Raw genomic sequence first — 25265 nt, forward strand, 5'->3', positions numbered from 1 at the left:
TCAAATTCAGTACTCAAGGCATGTTGTGACTTATCTATCCTGGATAGACTATTACCTTAAAAAAAAAAAAACCAAAACCCTTTAAATCTAAATAAACCATAATATACCATCAAATCCTCTAATCAAAATTATACAGCTATCCTCATACTCTCTACCCAGTGTGGGGATGGTAAGATACCAACACCCAGTCCTTCCACCTTTCCATCTTCCTGTGTGCCTAACACCACAGCTGAGTTGTATCTGTTCTTCAACTTCAAAGACATGGACCATACATGTATGTTTTTGTGTCCAGTTTTGCTCTCTCTCAACATTACATTTGTGAGCCGTGTCTGCATGGTTCTAGCATGCTCTAGTGTGTCCATGGTCATCACTCTATGGCTCTATTACCTTTTAAAAAAATACTTAACTTGTAGAGTAGTTTTTGTTTCACTCCTGAATTGACAGAATGTACAGAGATTTCCCCATAACCCTAGCCTCACATATGCATTGCGTCCCCTGCTATCAGCGCCTCTCCCCAGAGATGCACACGCTGTAACTGCCATTGACGAGCCTACACTGACCCATCATAATCACCCAAAGTCTGTGGTTTATGTTAGGGTTCTCTCTTGGGGTTGTACATTCTGTGGGTTTGGGCAAATTTATAATGACGTGTCTCTCCATCATGTATTGTACAGAGTTTTCACCCTAAAGATCTTCTGTGTTCTACCTGTTTGTCCCTTTCTTCCCTACTTCCCAACGCTTGACAACCATGGATCTTCTTACTGTCTCCATAGTTTTGCCTTTTCCACAGTATCACAAAGTTGGAATAACATAACATATAACCTTTTCAGATTGGTTTCTTTTTCTTAGTAATATCCATATATCTTTCTTCGATGACTTTTCATGGCTTGATAATTCATGTCTTTTTAGCTTTAGATCAGACTCTCTTGTCTTTAATGTACTGGTTTATTTATCCATTCACCTACTGAAGGACATCATTAGATTGTTTCCAAGCTTTAGCATTATGAATAAGCAGCTGTAAATATCCTGAGTGGGTTTTTGTGTGGATATAAATTTCAGCCCTTTGGTTAAATACCAAGGAATGTAACTGCTGGATTATAAGATAAGAGTATGTTTCATTTTGTAAGAAACCCCCTGGAAGTAACTGTGTCTTTGGAAGTAACTGTGCTATTTTGTATCCCCTACAAGCCATGAATGAGTGTTCCTGTTACCCCACATTCTTGCCAGCATTTGGCGGTGTCTGTGTTCCAGATTTTGGCCATTTTAATAGGTGTGTGGTGACATCTTGTTGTTTTAATTTGCATTGCCCAAATGACATATGACATGGAGTATTTTTTTCATATTTGTATTTGCCATCTGTGTCTCTTCTTTGGTGAGATGTCTGTTATATCTTTAGTTCATTTTTAAATTGGATTTTTTGTTTTCTTATTTTCTAAAGTAGGCCCCATGCCCAGTGTGGGGCTTGAACTCACAACCCTGAGATCGAGTCACATGCTGACTGAGCCAGCCACGTGCCTCTGATTTCTTACTGTTGAGTTTTAAGAGTTATTTGTATTTTTTGAATCATAGTCCTTTACCATATATGTCTTTTGCAAACATTTTCATGAACCTTCTTATGCTCTTTGACAGTGTGTTTTGCTGAGCAGAAATTTTTAATTTTAAGGATTCCCAACTTATCAATTCTTTCATAGACCAGGCTTTGATATTTTATCTAAAAAGTCATCACTAAACCCAAAGTTGTCTGGATATTCTCCTATGTTACCTTCTGAGAGTTTTATATTTTTGTGTTTTACATTTATTCTATTGTTCACTTTGAGTTAATTTTTGTGAATGCTGTAAGGTCTGTGTCTAGATCCATTTTCTACATGTGGATGTCCAACCATTCTAATATCATCTTTTGAAAAGAATTATCTTTCTCCATTGTATTGCCTTTGTTCCTTTGTTGAAGATTGGTCTAATTCTGAATGCTCCCTTATGCTCCATTGATCTGTTTTTGTATTCTAATACCAATACCACACTGTCTTCAGTAATGTAATTTTAAGTGAGGCTTGAAGTTGTATTGTATCAGTCTTTGTTCTTCTCTTTCAAATTGTGTTGGCTGTTCTGGGTCTTTTCCATTTACATATAAACTTCAGAACCAGCTTGTTGAGATTCATAAAATAACTTGCTGATCTTTTGTTTGGAATTGCATTAAACCTAGAAGTTGAGAAAAATTGATATCTTGATGGTATTGAGTCTTCCTATCCATCCATGAACATGGAACATATCTCTATTTTGTTTTTTCAATTTTATTCATCAGAGTTTTGCAGATTTCTCATATAACTCTTATAGGTATTTTGCTAGATTTATATCCTGCAGTCTTGCTATAATTGCTTATTGGTTCCAGGAGTCTTTTTGTTGATTCTTTTAGGTTTTCTACATAGACAGTTATGTCTGCAAACTAAGACAGCTTTATTTCTTCCTTCCTAATTTGTATGCTCTATATTTCCTTTTGTTATCTTATTGTATTAATAGATTTCCACTATGATGTTGAAAGGCTGCGGTGAGGAGGAAAATCTTGGCCTTGTTCCTGAACTTTGTGGGAAAGCTTCTTGTTTCTCACCAATATACTGTTAGTTGTAGGGTTTTTTCATAAATGTATTTCATAAGTTGAGGAAGTTTCACACTGTTTCTAACTTGCTAAGAGCTTTTTTTTTTTTAATATCATAAGTCAGTGTTTGGTTTTTTTAAGTGCTTTTTGTGCATCTATTGATATGAGGATGTGATTTTTTTCTTCTTTAGTTTGTTCATGTGATGAATTATATTAATTGATTTTTGAATGATAAACCAGCTTTGCATACCTAGGATAAATTCCAGTTGGTCATGCTGAATAATTCTTTTTAAACTTTTTGTATTCAATTTGCTAATATTCTGTTGAGGATTTTTGCATCTATGCTTATGAGAAATGTTGGTCTGTAGTTTTCTTTGCCTGCTGTGTCTCTGTCTGGTTTCAGTATTAGTGTAATGGTAGTTTCACAGAATGAGTTAGGAAGTCACCCCTCTGCTTCTACCTTCTGGAAGAGATTGTTAGATAATTTGGTATAACTTAAAGAAGTTATTTTAAGTGTTTGGAAGAATTTACTAATGAACTCAGCTAGATCTGGTGCTTTCTGTTTTGGAAATTTATTAATTATTGATTCAATTTCTTTAATAGATATGGGTCTATTCAGATTGTCTATTTCTTGTTGAATTTTGACGGATTACATTGTTAAAGGTCCATTTCATTTAGGTTATCAAATTTGTAGGCATGAAATTGTTCATAATATTCCTCTATTATCCTTTTAATGTCCAGGATCTGTAGTAATGTTCTCTCTTTCATGATTGATAGTAGTAATTTTTGTCCCTTCTCTCTTTTTCTTTGTTAGGCTGGCTTATCAATTTTATTGATCTTTTTAAACAACTAGCTCTTGGTTTTGTTGATTTTCTTTATCAGTTTCCTGTTTTTAATTTCATTAATTTCTGTTCAAAGTTCTGTTATTTCTTTTTTTCTGTTTACTTTGGATTCAACTTGCTCTTCTTTTTCTAGTTTTCTAAGAAGCTTAGATTATTGATTTTTAGATCTTTCTTCTTTTCTGAGGTATACATTCAATGTTATAAATTTCCCTCAGCTCACACATTTTGATAAGTTGTGTTTTCATTTTCTTTTGTTGAAAATATTTTAAGATTTAGTTATTTAGTATTGTATTGTTCAATTCCCAGGTATTTTGTAATTTTCCAGTCACCCTTCTGTTACTGATTTCTAGTTTAATTCCACTATGTTGTGTTTTATGGCCCCAAGTGTGATCTATCTTGGTGAATGTTCCATGTGAGTTTGAGAAGAATGTATATTTTACTGTTCTTACATGAGATAGTTTATTGATGACTATTATATTCAGTTGATTGATAGATGTTGTTGCCTTCAACTATGTCTTTACTGATTTTCTGCCTGCTGGAATGGTCCATTTTTGATAGAATGATGTTAAAGTCTTCAACTGTAATAGCGGATTTATCTATTTCTCCTTGGAGTTATGTAAGTCTTGACTAATATATTTTGACTCCCTGTTCTTAAATGCATATTCATTAAGGATTGTTATGTCTTCTTGGGGAATAGAGTCCTTTATCATTATATACTCTCCTTCTTTATCCCCAACAATATTCCTTGCTCTGAATTCTGTTTTGTTCAAAATTAATGCAGCTATTCCCACTTTCTTTTGATTAGTGTTATCATGGTATATTTTTCTCCATACATTAACTTTTAATTCACATGTATCTTTATATTTAAAATGGATTTTCGAGGGTGTGGAGAAAGGGGAACCATATTACACTGTTGGTGGGAATGCAAGCTGGTGCAGCCATTCTGGAAAACAGTCTGGAGATTCCTCAAGAAATTAAAAATAGAGCTACCTTACAATCCAGAAACTGCACTACTGGGTATTTACCCCAAAGATACACATGTAGTGAAAATGAGAGGCACATGCACCCCAATGTTCATAGCAGCAATATCCACAATAAACAAACTGTAGAAGGAGCCAAGATGCCCTTCAACAGATGAGTGGATAAAGATGAATGGATAAAGAAGATGTGATCCATATATACAATGGAATATTACTCAGCCATCAGAAAGGATGAATACCCACCATTCGCATCAACATCGATGCAGCTGGAGGATATTATGCTAAGTAAAATAAATCAAGCAGAGAAACATAATTATCATATGGTTTCACTCATATGTGGAACATAAGGAACAGTGTGGAGGGTCACAGAAGAAGGGAGGGAAATCAGGAATGGGAAGAAATCAGAGAGGGAGACAAGCCATGAAAGACTCTGGACTCCAAGAATCAAACTGAGGGTTACAGAGGGGAGGGGGGTGGGGGGTTGGGGTATCTGGGTGATGGGTCTTAAGGAGGACACATGTGGTGGTAAGCACTGAGTATTATACACATCTAATGAATTGTTGAACACTTTATCAAAAACTGATATATATGTATATATAAAATATGGTATGTACACACACACACACATAGGCTAATTGAACATAATAAAAATAAATTTAAGGGTTTATTGTAGACAACATAGCAACACAGTTGGATCTTACTTTTTGATCCACTATGACAATCTTTGTCTTTCAATTTGTGAATATAGACCACTGATATTCAGTGTGATTATTTGATATTTTTAATTAATATTTACCATATTTATTTCTGTTTTCTATTTGTTGCCCTTGATTTTAATTCTTATTTTTGTTTTCTTCTCTTCCTTCTTAAAAGCTTTCTCTGTTTTAATTGGACAATTTATGTGATTCTATTTTCTCTCCTTTCTTAGCCTATCAGTTGTACCTTAAAAAAATTTTAGTAGTTGTCCTAGAGTTTGCAATATACATTTGCAATTAATAATGCTCATTTTAAAAACACTGTACTATTTCACAGGTAGTATGAATATTTTATAATAATAAAATAATTTTATCTCTTTTCTTCAGCCCCTTATATCATTTTGTCATTCATTTCACTTACACACTTGTATAAATATATACATGATATATATATATAATATATGTACATAGTATATATAATCGAATGCATTGCTGCTACTTTAATTTTGAACAAAGAACAAGAAAAATATGTTTTATTCTATCTTCACTTATTCCTTCTCCAATGTTCTTTTCTTTATGTAGATTCAAGTTTTGACCTATGTACACTTTTCTTCTCTAAAGAACTTATTGTAATATTTCTTACAAGACAGGTCTACTGGCAACAAACTCTTGATTTTTGTTCGTCTGAGAAAGTCTTTATTTCTCCCTCACTAGCGAAAAATAATTTCTCAGTGTACATAATTCTAGACTGGTGGGTTTTCTTCTCTCAACACTTTGCATATTTCACTCTACTCTTTTCTTTGCATGGTTTTAGAGAAGTCAAGTGTGATTCTTATTTTGATCCTATATAAATATGGTATTTTTCCCCTCTGGCCTCTTTCAGTATTTTTTCTTTATCTTTGATTTTCGGTACTTTGCTATGCCTAGGTAGGTTTTTTTGGCATTTGTCTTAGTTGGTGTTCTCTGAACTTCCTGGATCTGTGGTTTGGTGTCTGACATTAATTTGGAGAAATTCTCAGTTGTTGTGTCTAATATATCTTCTGTTCCTCCTTTCTTCCTTCCTTCTTTCCTTTCTCCCTCCCTTCTTTCCTTCCTTCCTTCCTTCCTTCCTTCTCCTACTGATATTCCCATTATATATAGGTCATACTTTTTATAGCTGTCTCACAGTCCCTGAATATCCTGTTCTCTCCCCACCCCCAGTCTTTGTTCTCTTGGCTTTCCAGTTTTGGAGGTTTCTGTTGAGATGTACTTAAGGTCAAAATTCTTTCCTCAGCCATGTTCAGAGTACTAATTTTCTTATCTAAAGATTTTTCATTTCTATGATGGTGTTTTTGATCCCTAACATTACTTTTTTGGTTCTTTCTCGGACTTTCTATCTCTCTACTTACATTGCCCATCTGTTCTTTCATGCTGTACAGTTAATCCATTAGAGCCCCTAGCATATTAATCATAGTTGGTCTACATTCCCCGTCTGATAGTTCCAACATCCTGGCTATGTCTGAGTCATATATCCTATAGTTTTGATGTTTGCTCTGTCTCTTCAAGCTATATTTTTGGTTTTTGTTTTATTTTTCCTTTTTGTATGTCTAGTAGTAATTATTTTGGTAGACAGACATGGTGTACCAGGAAAAAAGAATTGCTGTAAATTGGCCTTTAGTAATGTGGTCATGGTGTTTAGAGAGAGGGAGAGCACTGTATAGTCCTATGGTCCTATTATTGGATTTCAGTCATTTAAGGAGCCTGTACTGCTAGACTGTGAACTCCACATGCATGTCTCCATTTCCCCTATTCCTCCTTAGGTAGTACAGTATGGCTAGAGAGGGGCTGGAGTTGGCAGACAAGACTATAATTTAGTTAACCGAATCTCTTCTGCTGTGCATTTGTCTATAGTTTCTATTTAATTGAGCAACACTGTAATGAACACTCTCAGAGCTAAATCTTTTTGCACATCTTTGATTTTCCTAGTGTAGAGTCTCTAGAAGTGTTGTTGTTCAATCAGTGGGTATACAGGCTTTGATCTTTGATAGAAATTGACAAACTGAATGCTATAAATTCTGTGTCCACCAAAAATGATGAAGTGCCTATTCTTTCCATCCTGACCAAAACTCCAAGTTGGCTTTATGTTCTTCTTTGCTAACTTGATAGGCAAAATAAAACATTGAAGAAAAAGAAGACTCTTCTTTCTTACAATTATATTTTTTTATTTGTGGGTTATAACTTTTAAAAATATGTTGAATGGCAATTTGCTTTTCTTCTTTTTTGTGAGTTGTCTTATTTTTGCCTTTAGCTTATTTTTTCTTTTTAAGGTATTTGTCTTTTTCTTGTATTATGTCTCTAAGTCTTTATATAGTGTGGATACTAAATCTTTGTCTCTCATATATCCTCCAAGTATTTTCCTAGGTTTTTGCCTTTTTGTTTTTAGCATAGAGAATTTCATTTTTGTGTAGCCAAATCATTGTTATCATACTTCAAAAGAACTTCCCAAGCTCAAGATTAAACATCTATTCATATTTTCTTCTTGACTATTCAAGGTTTTTTCTAACATTTGAAGCTTTACTATTTATGCAATTAATTTTGGCATATATAGTGTATTAGAGAACCTCTATTAATAGCCACTTTTAATCACACTTTGTAACTTACTATTGCTGGTGTATGAGTAAACTAATGATTTTTATGAATGTAGTTTAGAATTTGCAGTATTTCTCAAATTTATTCTAATTTTTAGTTGATACTGTTTTTTTCTAGGTAAAAAATTTTATACCTTCTTTCCAATATTAATGCTTTTTGTTTTATATTCTTTTATTTCTTTGGCTCTAATTTCTAGACCAGTCTTAAGTAATAGTGTGGATAGTGTGGTAATTTCTCTTTTTTAAACCAAAATTAACCTGGTGTTTTTTCTTTTGAATTTTACAAAATTTAATCTTTATTATGCTATTTTATTGTTGCAAAAACTCTGATACGTAGGAAGCCCCTAATTTTCTTTCCCGTTGCATGATCAGCAAAGTCCTAGGGGCTTCCCTTGGCTGAATCTGAGCAGAGTTCATCACAGGCCCAGGGCTCTTACATGCTGTGAACTTGTGAGGTAAGCAAGGCATGGGAGTTCAGGGGCATTTTCTGTACATCTCCCCTCTAGCCAGTTGACCATGTTGGCTGATGGTTACCAGAAAAGCCCATACATTCTAATCACTGAGCTAGAATAGGAAACCATTACAAATATCACTTTGGATCCTGAGAACCGACTACCCTGTAACAGGTGAAATGATATGGTCACTCTTGTAGTGTCTATTGCATTTTTCTGGCTTGTATCCATTGAGAGAAGAATATTCTAAAATCACAGATCGCTTTGTTATTTGGAATTTTTTGAAGTTGGGAGGCTGGAATGAGGACAGAGAAAATGAGGGGTATGATTGTTCCTAGGCTCTACTCTGTACCCCTCCCTGGGTGAAGAGAGGTTTGGAAGAGACCACAGTGAGCTGCCTCTCACAGACACACATCCTTGCTTTTCGCTACCTGTGTTCTCTGAAAGACATCTCCCACTCCTATTAGGTGACTCTACCTTGACCCAGATGAATACTCCAAAACTCTATGGTCCCTTACCTCACAGGGAAGCCAGGTTTTCTGGTAATTTCAGGTAGTGTGCTGGCCTAAAATGTTCCTCTTAACCAAGGGAGGCCCACCAGTCCCATATTATTGCTTCCCATTAAAGTATTGAGGACTCAGATGGTACCTTCAAATCCAGTAGGGGTTACCCCACTAGGCTGGCCATCAGTTCCTTAGCACAAGTCCCAGATAGGCCAGGTGGTCCCTAGCAGATTGTTGAGGGACAAGTGACAGGGAGCTTTTGATGTGGCGGGACAGGGGGTGGGGTGGTTTGGCAGACAGCCCATGGCATACGGAGAGGAGAATGGATATTGGAGAGGGAACAGGGGCCAGCCACAGACCCCTGGTGTAGGCGCCATTTTGCCTGTGGCATCCCTGTCTGGCCCTCTTAGCACTTGCTGCTCCCTGTGTTGTCTCCCTTCCTCACTCCCCTTCCCTGTTGGGTTCTCCCTTTGTTCTCCATCCTTGCTCAGTGCTTTCTCTCTCCCACCCTCCTCTCCGCACCCCTGTCACGTGTCCCTGCAGCATCTGGCACCCGCGATGGCATCCCGGGCACATCCTTTCTCACAACTGCCAGGCTGCCAGTCTCCCCGGAAAGCTCCTCTTCCTCCATGCTTCATGCCTCTTCCTTTCCCTTCCATCTGTTTCCACTTTGTGCATCTATACTTGGCATTGTCTGAGTTGCCAAAGAATTTAGGAGGGTTATCCAAAGCTTTTTGTACCCACGACTCTAAATAAATGGAATTGGATTGGGTCATTTTTCATTTGTGGATGGAGCCAGAAATTTAAAAAGCTTTATACTTGCTGAATTTATTTTTATTCAAAATAATTTTACTTCAGTAAATAAATAATAGGAACATGAATTTTAAAATACTAGCCATATTGTAAATTACCACACGTTTCTGTTTGAGGATTTTTGCAGCTATAATCAATATGTAAGAGAGAAAGCGGGAGACTGTGAGTGAAGATGTAAGGGCAGATTGTTCTGGATGTCAGATCCCAGATGGATAACAAACCTTTCTTTGCGTCATCGTGTAGGATCTTTTCTTAGCTTCTGCGATACTGACTGGTCTCTGTTTTTGTTGTGTGTGTTCCATTGCGTGTCCACGTGCTTGTGTTCGTGATGGGCTGCGGCCACCACAGGACGAGATCCTGACCGTCATCCGAAGAGTGGATGACAACTGGGCAGAAGGCATGCTGGGAGACAAGATTGGGATCTTCCCCTTGCTGTATGTGGAGGTAAGGTCACGCTCTCAGACGCGCATCCCCTTCCACCCTGCTGACTGTCACCAGGCGGGGCAGGGGGCAGGGGGCAGGGGTGGGCTCCTGGCCTGGGAGCCCCTCTTCCAAGAGAGGGAGATGGGGACCGCGTTGGGTTTTCGTTCAGACTGCTGTGCTATGAGAATTGTGTCAGCTCCTTGAATCGTCTGTCCCAGGCCTGGTTGCAGACCATCTCACTGTGTGGGCAGTGAAGGAGGGCCCAGATGCAGACTTTCGCTACTTCTCCTGGAAATCCTGTACTGTCACCCACTTTCCCCAGGCTCTCCTGGGTGCTGCTGCTCCCGTCTCCCCAGCCACAGAGGAGAAGGCAGCATTCCCCATGTCCCTGCAAACGGAGCTGAAGCTGGCTGGTTCTAGAGGGCTGTTTGCAGTCCTCCCAGGACCTGGGTAACTGGGGTGCTCGTGCAGCTGTGAGTCCCTAAAGCAAAGATGATTTGGGGTCTATTTATTTCCTGTCTCCTTTCCGTAACTAAGGAGCATTTGGCTTCCAGTGTGTAAGTTATGGGCAGTGGCTACACTGGGAGAATCTTTGAATGTTTCCCCTGTAAACCCCTGTTCACTGTGGGTTGTTTGTGTGTGGGCAGGACTGTTTGCCCATTTGTGTGCATGCGCCGTTTGTCAGTGCAAGTCACATGTGTACACCCACAAGCCAAGACACACTTGATCTATTAATCACCACATTTATCTGTACGAATCATTTTAAGTAGTGCTTACTGCGTGCTCACTGTGTGGGAACACTTTCAAGTACTTGCTCATTTAATTTTCTCAGCAACTCTGGCATATTAAAGCCAGGAATGTCCCCACTTTACAAGTGAACAAATAGAGGCATGGTAAGGTGCATGGAAAGGTCCCCTGGTGGGTAAACGGCAGAGCCAAAACATAAACACAGGCTGTTTGCTGTAGACTTAGCCCTTCCCTGCCCTGCCCTCCAGGACCTGTCACTAGCAAATTCTACTTCACTGATCCTGGTGTGGGACTCCACATGCTGGTAAGTGACACAGCCGGCTTTGCCATGCTTACCGAGTGGTGTGTGGTGATCCCTGTCTCCTGCAGGATCAAATCCAAATGCTAGAGTAGGACATTCACCACTCTTTTGCAGTCTGACCTTCATCTGTTTTTCTAGCCTCATATCTGGTCATTTCCTCTTCTTTCTCTAAATGCTCTGGACCAGGGGATGTCTCATAGTCATTCTGGATAAAGTGCCCAGGAGATTTTGAGGCCCTCTCACACAGTAACTATAAGTCTACACACACACACACACACACACACAGTGCTCACACACAGTCCCACTCGCATATCTGTATGGACTCATACACATACTAGCACACTCTCACACTCAAAGTCCACACCCACACCCCTCTCTATCACACTGTAGAAGTCAGATTCCCCAAACACCTTGTAAGCTTCCATCTGTGCATTTGTTCCAATTTCCAGTGCGTTCTTTATCCTGCTGCTTAAGATCAGAGAACCTGATGCCTGGGTAACAGTTACAGTGCAGTCCAAAAGTGAAAAATCTGGTCTCCCAGATGTTTGTAGCTGGGGGAACCTCTTTCCCCGGGCGGACCTATGAGGATACTCAAACACATATGCAGAAATGCTTATGGAAACCTTCTCAGGGTGGCCCCAGACTGGAAACTCCACATCAGCGGTGGGATGGATAAGTAAGGATGGTATGTCCATACAATGGAATACTACCCAGCAGAGAAAACGAACAGAAGACTGCTGCATTTAAAAGCATGGCTGAGTCTCACAGACAAATCTTTTGAAAGAAGCCAGACACGGAAGAGTATGTACGATTTTCACCTTTAGGAAGTTCGGAGGCAGCCAGAATGACTTCAGGGTGATGGAAAGCAGAGCAGCAGGGCCTCTGCAGGGAGACTGATGGGAAGCAGTGAGAGGGAGGCCTCGGGGAGGTGGAGGTCTTTGATGTCTTCATCTTAGGAGTGCTTACACAGTTGTGTGCCACTGTGAAATGGTGTACAGTTAACATGTGTGCATTTGAAAGTGCAGTTTAAGAACACTTAAGACAGAAGGAACACTGAGGCGGGTCCCATGGGCATCCTCTGGGGAAGGCCAGGTCAGACTCATCAGCTACCAGCCCTCTGGAAGGGCTCAGGCATTGTCACGGAGGCTGAGGGCTTGGGCTCGGGGCTGGCAAACCAACCCGCTGGGTTCTCTGGGGGCTCTCCTCAGTTCCACAGACACACCTGGAGGGCAAACTGGCCTCTCTGTGCCTTTCCAGGGCCTGAGCGCTCCACCATGGGAGACAGGCTTTCAAACATTTCTCCTTTGAGGACTTACAGGCAGGCTCTTCTGGCCCCGAAGCCCTGTGTGCCCTGTGCCTCCAGCGACAATCCTGTGTCTGCTCTGAACATGGCTCCCTTACTCCTTTGTGTGTTTGCACAGAGAGGAAGCCCTGAGGACCCTTGAGGCCCAGGGGCGCTCAGCCCTCCTCCCAGGGACAATGGCAGAGCAAGGCCCGAATTAGCCGTGGGCAGGGGCCTTGCTCCTCTGGATCCCACTCCTTGCTGGGGCAGGGCCGTGGCCCAGGTAGTGCCTGGCCACAGACCCCTGCCCCAGAAGCCTGGGCCACAGCCACAACACCCCGATCCGCTCTGAAACAGACTCCTGGCTTCTCACTCAGCAGCCCCTGAAGACAAGAAGCCCCAAACAGGTTATTTCCTGAGCCTGCTTTCACTGTTTCTCTCTCAGTTCCTTTTTGAAGTACTTGAGTGGTTTTGCCCCCCGTGTAGTCTTAGGGGTGGATTCTGGGGTTGCAGAGTTCAGGTTGTCTTCCCTCCAGGAGGCTGAGCAGGCCTTTGAGATCCAAGGGGTTGGAGCTCAGGTCTTCCGCAGAGTTTGAACCTGAGCTTCCCATTGAAGTGGTTTCTGCTCTCATGCTTGACCCAGGGGGATGTGTAAGAAGTGAACAAGCACTTTGGCTCCATGGATTACACAGTCATCTCCTGAGCAGAGCTGTTTCTTCACCCTGGGTTTGCCTAGCAGGCCCAGCGGGACAGGCTGTAAAGCCAGGCTAGAGGCAGCCTGGCCTGGAGTTACCAGTGGCCCGTCTTCTGAGAAGGCTGTCCCAGTCTCTGGAAAGATCTATACTTCTGGTGTACTGCAGATATAACCCTCTCCTCCACGCTCCCCATAGTGTTCAGGGGCCTGGCTGCCACTGTATCCCCATCCGCAACCTGGGCTGACTGGTCTCAGGCACTGACTCTGCCTGCACCTGGCTCCTTTGCCCTCAGGTCCTCGCCACTCCTGTGTGACTTCTCTCCCCACCTTTCCAGCCCCCCTTCTGGCTTCCCCAGCCACTGGTCCTGTGTCTGGAACCTGCCTCCTTGTTCTTTTCTCCCTATTGGTTTCGTGAACGATCAGCCTCCAACAGCCGTCGCCACACCACACCCACAGGCCATGTTGCTGACTGACGCCTGCCTGTTTTTTGGGTACCTGTGGGACAGGGCAGCCTCGCGGGTGTCCACTTAGGACAGAGAGAAGACTCGGCATGGCTCTGGTCCCGGGGGGAATAAGCCCAATCATGTGACAGTGACATGGCCTTCCTTCTATGTCTCCAGGGGGCCAAGGAATTGTCATCATTTTCCTTTTTCAGAGTGAATAAATCTGAGAGAATTCTTCAGGCCTGGGGGGCCAGGGAGCCCTCCTCCTCCATGTGTGGGGGCTCAGTGCTGCCTGCCATGGGGTAAATGTAAGGCACTCTGTCCTTCTCCTGTCCTGGCATGGCTGGGTCTGGCTCTGGGTTTCCACCCTGCAGTGTGACTAGACACAACCAGAGGTCCCACTAAGCCAGACCCATCGTCCTTTCCCATGGGGCTCCAAGATGGCATGCTTGGCATCTGCCTTTCATATGGATCTCAGGTCTTCCCCTAAGAGCAGGGCCTGTTTCTCATGGGCCATGGAAACCCCGGTGGCAGAACCCTGAGTGGGCCCAAGGCAGCCCTACAGAGCATCATGGGTTGTAGAGGTAGACCACCCTGGGCTCAATACCATGTACTAGACGTGTTACATTTGGCACATTCCTCATCCTTTCTGAGCCTCTTTCCTCTCACATACAAGGACAATAGCATGTCCCTCATGGACATAGTTGCGAGACCTCAAGACAATAACAGAGTGCACAGACGAGGCATGAGGTAGGCTCACAAGGGCCATCTCTGTTGTTGCTCTGCTTTTATAAATGTTTGTTGAGTGAATAATTGCTCATTGGTCCATTCATGTATTTACTGAAGAGCTCTGTGTCATTCCTGGGCATTGACCGTATTTGGCCTCCTGTTTCTGAGAGTTTTCTCACAAGTGCTCCTTTTCACTCCGCAGCGGGGGTGGGAGCTCTTCCAAGGCAGGCGTGCCCCTATTTCTGTGCAGGCAGGACAGCCCCATCATGGTTCCCTAAGCTGAGCCAGGTTTGCAGTTGGGTAATGTCAACAAGACAAGCAATGCAGATAGTCACATGCCACATGAAAAGAGAGGTAGCCCACCTGAAAGCTATTCCTGAAGAGGGCTCATAGGAATCTGCCTCAGTCCAGAGAGATCCAAAGACGGGATGCAGGACTGTTCTGCTCCGAGCCTCAATGCGGAAGTCGCATGGAGACTTAGAAAATACATTTGGAGATTTGCCTGTGATGCTTGTTTGCAAGGAAAACTTCTCCATGGGGCCAGAATTAAGATCCCAAAGACCACAATAGGCTGGAAACACAGTTGAAAAGAATGGTGAAATGCTCTAAGTGTCAAGTTCTGCCTTCAGGTTTAGAAAATTAGTTGTTTTAGGCAAGCAATGGGGAGACGTGGATCACCAGCAGTTAACCAAGAAAGATCTCCATGTTACCATGACGTGATGGTGCTCTACTTCTGTTGAGTAGGATATTTAAACATTTGCTGATCTTCAAGGGTAGTGTCTGTGTGGTTGGCTACCCACATTGTCACGGTGGGTCCTCCCTCATACCTGCTTGAGGAACAGCCAGAAAGGCCAAGTGGCTGAAAACAAGTGGGCATGTCTTGTCGTGCCCCAGGTTCCTCCTCAGTAGTCCACCTCCCCACACAATACCTGAAGAGTGTTTCTCTCAGATCCACCCTCCCCTGTTCTGCACCCCAAGCCCCAGCTTCCTCCTTCCCTCCCAGCCTGGGCTCCATGGACTCCAACACAGCAATCCCCAAACCCATCTCCAGATGCCAAGACCCAGCTTCACAACTTCCACCTAGTATGGTAGCACCAGATCCTCTCCAGGCATACAAGATTCCAGCCACCCAAACTTCCACACACTGCCTTTCCTAGCCCAGGACCCCTATGCAAGGACCCATAGAGCTCCTCTTCACTCTTCAAAACCCAACTCAAATGGTCCTTGCTCCATCAAACCATTCCCTGAGCCTTACAAATCTGTTCATGTCAACGTACAGGGCTTCCAGCATTTTTTTAAACTTGTTCCCTCCTCTGTCCAGATCAGGATCCTTCGAGTCAGGGTCCTTCTCTTGTCCATTTTTAATACCCTTAGCACTTAGCAAAGTGACTGCACAGTGGGTGCTTAATAAATGTTTGCAGGAGTGATAGCTTGTCAGGAGATTAGCACCGGCATCAACCAGGAGCCATTTTCTGCATCTAACAAAATGCAGTGATGGTCCAGAGCCAGAGGCTGTTTGGAGGACTTAGAGGCACACTGAGAAGAGGCAAAGAGTGGGAGGAAATGGGGTTGGACTGGTTCTTAACTTTAAAGACAAATCATGTGATGTTTAGCAGGGTACTAACCCAGAGACTGGCTGTCTGAAAGTAGCAGAAAGAATGTGGTCGCCTTGCTCCTGGATTTTGGAGTTTGCCCAGATCTTCCTTTATTGGTCCTCTCCCAGGTCAGCTGGCACCTCCCCTCGCACCCATGCACGTTTACTGGGTCTCACTTACTCCCCAGTGGACTGCAGGGTGCACAGACTTGTCCCCTCACAGCTGTGTGCCACTGTCTGTCCCACTTGCCCTGGACTCCCTGGCTGCGTGGAGCCAACTCCTGCCTGTCCGAGGACACAGTGGAGGAGGGGATGGGGATCCCTTTGTCTCACTTCCAGGCTTCAATCACACAGCTCCCGAGGCTGAGCTCCACACCCTTTCGGCCATCTCCCACCCCTCTCTGGGAGAGAGCCCCGGTTTGATCTCTGCCCCTGCTTGGGTGAGGGCTTCCTCCTTGCTCCCACCAGGCTCGGCACTCACTTCTGTGTAGGGACTGTTCACATCCACTCAACCTGAGACGTGCTGCAGGCAGGACTCTGTCTGTCTCCTTCCCCTTCATACCCCCAGGGCTTAGTATTCAGAGAAGGTACAGTGGCAGGTTGCAGTGGGAGAGGGAGCCCCCCACCCAGGAAACCTGGCTTTCTTGTGCTCTGCGGATGCAGATATGCAGATGCATAGGTGAGGACTGTTCATCTGATGGACAGGGGGTGACGTTGGTAGAGGAAGGCTGTGCTGTCAGTGTGGAACATACCCAGGCCCAAGGGCTGGACACACTTGTCAGGGAAACCCTGTTCCATCTTCACAACAACAGGCAGGCCTGCTGGGGTGCAAGTGGTGCTCTTTCCTTCCCTCTGGTGTGTCTCTTGTCAACCTTTATTCAACAGACACACGTTAATGCATTTCCTTGTTTTATGCTTTTGCATTTAGACATACAGATAAGGGGAAGGCCCTCTGGGTTCCCTGGAGGCATGGGAAAAATGGGAAAGCAAGTCGATCGAAGTGGGCCAGCTCATGGTCTTGATGAGAATTTATTCAGCTCACATGTGTTGGGATGATGGCTGTCCTTGGCCTCACCTGAAAGGGGGCAGGTTGACTCTGAGACTTTACCTGGGGACCCCACACTCCAGAGATAAAAGGACCAGATCCCTAGGGGTTTAAGTTTAGGGAAGGGAGTACCTGGAAGCCAGCTGTGGTGCAGAAAAAGAAGTTGGGAAGAGGGGTGATGAGTGTAATATTTGAGGTATTGTACCGGCTGTGACAGGTGAACCCTGAGACCGTACGGCTCAACCACAATAGAGGGTCGTATCTGGCTGTTCTGGTTGGCCAGGCTCATGCAGGCACCAGGGAGACCCTCCAATGGGGCTGTGCTATCTTTAACATGTGGGAGTGAGGACAAATTGGGAGTTTCATAGGTCAGGCCTGGCCATGGACGTCAGACCACCACCCACAGGCTGTGGCCAGTCACATAGCTACCTGACCACAAGGTCACTGGGGACCCAGGAGTTTGGAAAGAGTGGATCCTCCTGACAGGAGGGGCTGCCAATTTAGCATGTGGTTTAATTTTGTTCACTGTGTGTTTCATTAACATAAGAAGGAAATAACATGAAATAACAGGCCATGTTCAGAGGACCCCTAAGGAAAATTCCTCCTCCGTGGAAGCGTCCCTTCCCCACCAGCCTGTGAAGATCTTCCATTGTGTGGCAGAACCACGATAAACCTGGACGGGTGAGTGGCTGGATAAGGGAGCTCTCTGGTGAAGAGCCAGGAAAGGGATACATGTCAAGTGGTTATAAGAGTCTAGGCAACGCTTTGGTCAGTTTTATGTTGGATGAGGCACCCTGAGGGGAGAGTAGTGAAAGGGAAGAGATAAAACCCAAGGGATCGCAGGGGACAATTGATGAGTGGTCCCTGCAGAACAGCTGGGAGGGGACGAGGGCCTACCTTGAGGGACAGGAGAGAAACCTGCCCTTCAGAGGGAGGAGGAGGTGAATGGGGAAGGTTCTGGCACACCGAGGCCTGTGGGGATGTTCAGAGTTTATGCTGATTTGCCCTGCTCTCCGCTACTCAGCAGATTATTTGTTGAGAATGACAAGGTTTGGGACTTAAGAACAGAGGCCACATGGGGGCTGTTCCAGGGGAAGATGGTGAGGGGTAAGGGGGATGGGAGAGTTGCTACTGGGGTTGGGGCCCAATCATGTGGGGGTGCTAGTGGGACATGTGTGCCGGGCTGCAGGGTGCTGTGGGAGGCTGAAGGCACTGGCCACCAACTATGGAGCCAGAATGGAGGGCAGTTTGGAAAGAAAAGATGACTCCAGGGAGAGAAGGCTCCCGGGCTATGGGTAATGATGGGAGGAAGCCCAGATCCAAACAGATTGAGGGACTGGAAAGTGGAATTTGAAGGTTTAACGTGTGCTGAAGTCCATTTTCTCTCCCTCTGACACTCCAAATGCATCAAAGACAGCTCTGCCATTCATTGCCCCACACTTAGCTAGATGCACCCCAGAGTGGCTTCTGCATAAAGCCTATTTCTTAAACCAGGAGCCGAAGCATGGGCACATAGTGGATGTGTCCTCTGGATCCTGCTGCCTTAGGACAGCTCTGCTCTGTCCTATTTCCTGCCCTTCTGCTGCTCCCACATGAATCCTTCGTGACCTCCCACAACTGTGTGTGGTCCTCACCAACCTGAGGGAAGGAGTCCCAGTCCTCAGGGCACTAGAGGCCTGGAGCCCCTGCATGCATATCTCAGGACAGCTGTATTCTGGATGGTGAGAGAGATGGAGGAACAGGGCCAGGCTCCAGAAAGTAAGCTGGGGGACAACCTCATCCCAGGGCCAGTGGGAGCCCAGAGAATTCCGACTTTGGGGAGCCAGACCCTAGACCTCTGTTGGTGCCAGTACTCATAAACCCCAGTCTTGGTGTTGAATGAATCCTACATGGTGTTAGGAAGAATTGTTGATGGGATGCTGTTTCTAGATCCTGGAAAACCGATGGAGACAGAAATGAAAGTCTTGAATTAGCCAAATAAATGAATGCCTAAATCTGTAGGGGCAGTTGTCAATGACAGCAGCTTCTGACTTGGGAGTCCTTGTCTTTGGCACAATTACAATGCACATTGTTAGTTTGGTTCTAAGCTTCAGTTGATTACAATGTTGACCTCTGTTTGTAGCATGGTTGTCTCCTTGTCACTTCAGAATTTACAAAAAGAAAATAGTATTTTGACCCTGCATCTCAAAAGATGGTATTAAAGCATTTGGTAATGACTCCTTAGTACAACTGGCAGCTTTCACTGGGAACCAGCGAACTCAGAGGTTACTCACTGTACGTGCTCTGTACTGCTCCATGCCTTGGATTTGCCATCTCCCGATGTGAAGAAGAGATTGCTCATGATTTCTTCAACTTCGTCTTGGTGCTCCAGCTCCTTGCCTGGGGAGGGCAGCATGTTTTCAGGGAGGAACATGAAGAGGGTGTGTGGCTTCTAAAGGAATGCCCATGCCCAGGTTCCTGAGGAAAGCCGCAGAGACACTGATGCTCAGAGACCCTCTTCCTCCCCTCAGTGCCCTCCACAGACCCTACACTACCTGGGATCCAGGGTGGACAGACTCACAGGTGTGTTCCTGGTTGGGGAGTGCTTGTTCTTTGTCACCACTCTTGGCCTCTGTGTCTCCCTCCTCCTTTCAAGGGCTCTCCTTGCTCCTCTGAGGGAAAGCCAGCATGTCAGGAAGTAATATGGGCAATGGGAGAGGAAAAGGGACTTCTCAGGTTCTTGACAGCTGCCAAGGACACAGCCAGCCGTTCCCCATACTCACAGCTGCCCAGTGAGTGGGAGTGAGTGGCTCCCAGCCTAAGGGGCTCACATGGATAAAGGGCATTGTCTGCTTACTTTTGATTTCTTTCCCTTATTCTTATTCCCTCATTCTTTACTGTCTACAGATCATCAGCTCTGCTAACTTGTATGAAGCATTGGCAGAAACGCCCCAGTGCTAACACGGGGATAGATTTTTGTCTCCCCGACTCTGCTTCTCTCTCCCCAAGCACTACTGTCAGGGCTGTTAGAAGCTCAGAGTGTGTGTGGACAGGTGGGGATTAGAAACAGTGATGCTGATGCCAGGTACTTGCTGGGGACCCACAAAAGCCCCCCAAGTATCAGGTTAGCAGCCTGATAAGGCAGTAATAACATTTTACCCTGATTCACACTTAAACCAACGATGTTCAACCTCCTCTTCACATTTTACTGCGAAGCAATGAGGTGAGTTGATGTGGCCGCAGCCTTCCCACAGCTCTCCTGCCCTTGGGGCCTCCCTCCTGGCCAGGTCTGCTGCTGTGGGAGCCAGTGGGTGGGCCTGACCCCAGATCCTTCCACAGAGGTGGCATATTTTCTCTATGTAGCACATTTGACCAAACCTCACCCATTCTTTCCTGCAGAGAGATTTCGTTTGAAGCACGGTGCTAGAATTCCTGCTGTCTGAGGAAGGAGATAAAAGCAGCCTCAGCGAAGGGAACTGGCAAGTAAGAAGTGCAGAGCCATCACAGACAGGCAGAAGGGAGCAGATTACGCCTCTGACTGGGGCAGTGTGGTGGCTGGTTTGAGTGTCTTGGGGAGTTTAACTCAGACATCGTGTTTCCATCCCGGAGTTTGACTGGAGTCTTTCTCGTGGCCTCTGTATGTCTCCTTAACACCGATGTATATACCATAGTCCTAGTACATATTCCAATATGCTCGTCTACGATTTCTGTCTTCTGCATTGTTTCTGGTTCTGTTTCTACTGACTGATTTTTCTCCTCTATAAATAACTATAAAATAGATTTGTAGATTGCATTTTCCTGCTTCTTTGCATTCCTGATATTTTTAATTAGATACCAACTTTGTAAATTGTGCCTTTTCAGATGCTGGGTTTTTGTTTTTTTTTATTCCTATAAATATGCTTAAGCTTTGTCCTGGGATGTCGCTAGGTCACTTACAAACAGTTTGATGCTTTTGAGCCTTGCTTTTAAGCTCTGGTCTGTAGGACTATGGCAGCCTCTAATGTAGAGCTAATTATCCCTACTTCTGAAGCTATAATCTTCTCCACTCCATGACCCGTGATTTACAAGGTTTTTCAATCTTGAAGGTGGGAATGCAAACTGTGCCCAGCTTTGCGTGAGCCTCGGGAATTGTTCTGTCTTCCCCTTTGGGTAGTTCTTTCCCTGGCACTGGGTAATTTCCTCCTATGAATGTCCTCATCAGTACTGGGCTACAGACTTGGCAGGGGCACCCCTCCACAGATACCTCCTTTCCAGGACTCAGGTCCATGGACCCCAGCCACTGTGGCCTCCCCAACCCCCAGACTCCATCTTCCCAACTCAGGAAGAAGCCCCAGAGCCCAGGTGAACCAGAGGCCTCACGCGGCAGGCCTCACCTCTCTCGACAGCTACTGTCCTGAGCTGCTGATACCCCATGTCTGAAAGCCATGTTTTGTAGATCTGCTCTCAGCATGTCAGGCAAGAAGGTAAACATGATCGTTGTTCCGCCTTGGCTAAGTGGGTGTTAACCTGGGACGTTTTAGGGATTTTGAAATAAGGGCAACAAGTATTATGTTGTGTACTATAGACTAGTATGGTGTGGTATGTCAGCTGTGTCTCGGGAAGACAGGGGAGAAGGTAGATGGGGCTGAGAAAGTTAGGCTCACAGGGGTATTTTTGGCAGAACAGGAAAGCTGGAGGTCAGCTGAGGCTGTCCGTGCTGCCTGTCCCCATCTCCAGTGCTGAGAGTAAGTAATCAAGGACTTTTTAAGAAAGATGAACTGGTGAAAGCCTTTGAGGTAATTATTCACTACGGATACTGGTGACGACCAAGTTCCAAACACTGGCATGTGGTCCAGCTTTGAAGGTGAGCCAGAGGGTGTGTTTGTCACACTGCTGGTGTTTTCCTCCGTTTTCTCCTTCCCCTGTGGCCCTGCTTCCCACCCAGCTTCTCTCAGGACACCTGAGTTCACCATGTCGGAGGCAATGTGGGAACAAGACCCCAGAAAGGAAATGGGAAAGAAACTTCTCAGAGATTTCTGCCAGAGACTGTTGGGGGACAGGGCTTTGCCATTTTGTTTAAAGTCTGTTTTATATTTACTTGCTGCTAGCCCGTTTCTTACGAGCTTCTACAGCCCTGCATGGCGCGTGGTGGGGATTCCTCCCCACCAGGACTTGGCTCTGAATCTGCCCGCATTTCTGTCCAGGTGCGGACCGCACCTTCCTGAAAACTAATGCACTTAACAGAGTACCGCGCAGTCACCCAAGAGAGCACTGGCCGAGGAAGGCTGTGGGCGCAGCAGACAGGACTGACTGGGAGCCAGGCAGGGCAGGTCCTGGTGTTCCATGTTTTCTCTGCATCTGAGCAAAGTGGTCTGGGAGGCCAACTCCTAAACCCACAGGGAGAGTAAGAAGGGTGCCTTGCCTTCACCCCCATTTCCCTTATTTTACAGTGGAAGGCATAACACAAAGAAATGAGACAATTCCCCAGGAGAGTAAGACTTCAGTTTTGTGCATTTCGCCCAGCCACGGTCTGGGTCGGCATGTTTTTCTCCCATCCTCTGCACCCCCGGACTTGAGGCATGCACACACGTGTGTGATCATTGGGGGTGTCCCTAAGAAAGAGAGACAAGTGCGTAGGTCCCAGCACACCCTGCTTTCTTGCTTCCCTAACTTTTTTTGAATTACTTGTGCAGTTAGCATCTTATAGTATAATATTGTACATTCCATAGTTTCTGGGTTTGTTGTTACTGTTGTCTCCCTAACTATAAATGTAAGAAGCCAGACCCTGCAGCACATAATTTTTTTCCATTCTCGGTCTTGGCGTGGTGCTGGCACAAAATAGGCAATGTATACATTTGTGTCGTTGCTGGGTTGCGAGCCAGTATTTCACACAAATAATCAAAGTAAGAGGACAGACCCATGGCTGCTTCTGGAAAGATCTTGGCTGGGATGCTTTCAGCACATAGGACTTAGCAGGTCCCCGTGAAACCACCTGTTCTTGCTCACTGGTCTCACCAGGAGTGTCTGTGGGGACACAGAGGAACCCCACAGTCTTCCCCACACCTGAGAGGTGCAGCTGCCGGCCAGCCAAGCAGAAAGCAGAAAAGGCTTATGTGAATTTCCATCTTCAAGAGACAAGTGGGGACTGAAAATGTCTCCACCTGGGGTCAGCTGAAAACGCAAGTGACATTAGTAAAGAGCTGCCATTCCTGCCCCCATGTCCAAGCCTGTCACCTGTGTTGTGGCCTCCAGCTCATCCAGTGGGAAACCAGGCATGCCCACAGTTGTACTCACTGTTTTTGCCTCTGGCTCCTGCTGCTTTCCTTCCTTCCCCTCACAGGTTACTCTTGCGGGCTGTCTTAATGCAGCATACGGAGGAGGTGAAGTTTGGTTCTTTTCTGACCTAACTGGGGCCCCCTCCACGGGGCCTTCTGTGACCTCAGACTGTTTCTGTGTTCACCTTCTGTTATCAGGGAGACAAGGGAGTCTGGCTGCTCCCCCATAGGCTGTCCTGAGCTGTCTTCTCCCAGCCACCTTCCCTCCAGCACAGCTGTACCCTGCTGCCTGAACTCAGCTTTTCACATTCCTATCCTGTCTCTTCATTTCTGCCTTTTGGAGTAGTCCAGGCCCGTGGCTCAGAAACTTCAGTGAACATCAGAATCCCCGGGAAAGCCCTGGGCCACAGGGAACCTGATGGATACAACAGGTCTGGTGGGCCTCAGCCTAAGAAAGAAGTTGGGGAGGAAACCTGTTTTATCAGATTCCACTTAGTCCCAAGGGTGGGCCTGGGCCATTGGTGTGGGAGCCCCCCTGGGGGCGGGTCGTGATGGTGGTAGCAGTTTTTCAGATGTGACAATGAACGCATATTTAGCCATGGAAAGATTTGACTGTGAGTGTTAATAAGGTGACAGTGGAATATGCCTTGGCTGAGGTTCAGGGCCTGTGTTTAGTGCAGAAGGAACAGCAAGTCTGGTTGTGTAGCGGGAGCAAACACACCCATCTGGAGTCACTGGAATTGTTGGGGAACTCCGGTGTCTTCCCTCCAGAGCTGACCAAGCTTTAGTGGAGAGATTTGGCCTGTAGGTCCGAGCTGCTGCCTCACCATTAGTTCTGGATCTTGGCAATAAATTATTGCTAAGACTGACCCTGGGGGCCTGTTGGAAAATGCCTCCGACATTGCTGTCCTGTTCTCTCCTGTTACCTTTTATTAATCCTTCCTGTTCGGAAAGGAGGGGGTGTAAATTGCTGGTGCCCAGGACCTTTTTAAGATTCAAGTAAAATCCTCCATGCTATGCATGTGCCATCAGGGGACTTTCCATAGCTACCACAATTCAACCGATTATTGCAAAATGAGAAAATGCAGCTTATTCTGGCTTCATTTGGGTTCTGCTTGATTTACTCAGAGAAACTCAAGCCATTCTCTGTTGCTTTTATTTCTTTCCAATCTCCAAAGTGAGAACAATTAAGAGTTACAGTTAGAAGCTATTGAGGACTTTCCTTCTGTTGCAAGCAGAGACAAAGACTCAGTTTGTCAACCACACTTTTCCAGATGTCTCTGTTTTCAGTGACTTTCTTGCCTACCGCTCTGCCCAGAGACCCTCAGTGTACTGCAGGGCTATGTGAGCCTCCCTGGGAAATCTCATGTTAATGAGATCCTAGAAGCTTCCAAGTCACCACAATACTTACTCTCAGAGCTGGCCCCTCATAGGTGAAGACAGCCTATCCTCTACACCACAGCCCTGCCCGGAGGAGTACGCTGGCCGGTGTCTCCAACAAGAGCAAGGGCAGCCACATTCTGTCTTGCCGACTTCAACTGTAAAATAGAACTACATCTGCCCATGCCAGGGTCGTTGTCAAGTGTTTCCACTACCACGGCGCTCCACAGCCTCTACCTTTCAGACCACCGTTCATTTCTTCATTCACACCCATCCCTTCTGTGCATTCATTCACTGAGCACCTGCTATGTGCCAGGCCCTAGGGATACTGTTGCCTACCAAACAGAAGAGAAATGTTTTGAAACCCACACTCTAGTGGGAGGAAACCAACAATAGCAGAAAAAAGCAAATTCTAGAGGGTAGTATGTTCTCTGTGGAGGAAAATAAAGCTGGCAAAGGAGGAGAGCGAAGCTGAGGTGGAGAGGACCAATTTTAAGTAGCATGCTTGGAAGCCCTCACGGGGGACACAACCTATGGGTGAGTGCTGCAGGTTCCAGGTGGTGGCCTGAACTGGCTCGTGGCTGAGGGACAGTGATGGCCAGGGTGACAGAGCAGGCTGAATACAGTGAGCTCAGGGAGCAGTGGGAAGCAGGCCTCTCTGAAGATGTCAGTGTTTGCTCCGAGTGGTTGGGTCTGGGTTGGGGTCCATCTCTCTTCGAGACCCACTCCCCATTCAGTGCACACAGCCTTTGTCACTGGGTCCACTGACTCTCCCTAACCATGTCCTTTTCATTCATGCCCACTCCTGCCTCAGCCTAGGGGGCTTTGCTAGTGTAACATGAATGTAGAAAGAACCTTCTGGACTCGAAGTTTTCAAGTTGCGGTGGTCAGA

At 45.3% G+C, this 25265-nt stretch overlaps 1 protein-coding gene across 2 annotated transcripts in view; it reads left to right on the forward strand.

The window, feature by feature from the left end:
* SH3RF3 (SH3 domain containing ring finger 3) overlaps nt 1-25265 on the forward strand; it is a 356455-nt gene that overhangs the window by 218172 nt on the left and 113018 nt on the right. For both annotated transcript variants that reach the window (XM_059406397.1, XM_059406398.1), the window contains exon 3: nt 9851-9946. In XM_059406397.1, coding sequence (XP_059262380.1) covers nt 9851-9946 — 96 coding nt within the window. The remainder of the gene's footprint in view (nt 1-9850; nt 9947-25265) is intronic.

This window comes from Mustela nigripes, chromosome 7 (genome assembly GCF_022355385.1).
Source record: "Mustela nigripes isolate SB6536 chromosome 7, MUSNIG.SB6536, whole genome shotgun sequence".
In the NCBI taxonomy this organism is placed as follows: Eukaryota; Metazoa; Chordata; class Mammalia; order Carnivora; family Mustelidae; genus Mustela; species Mustela nigripes.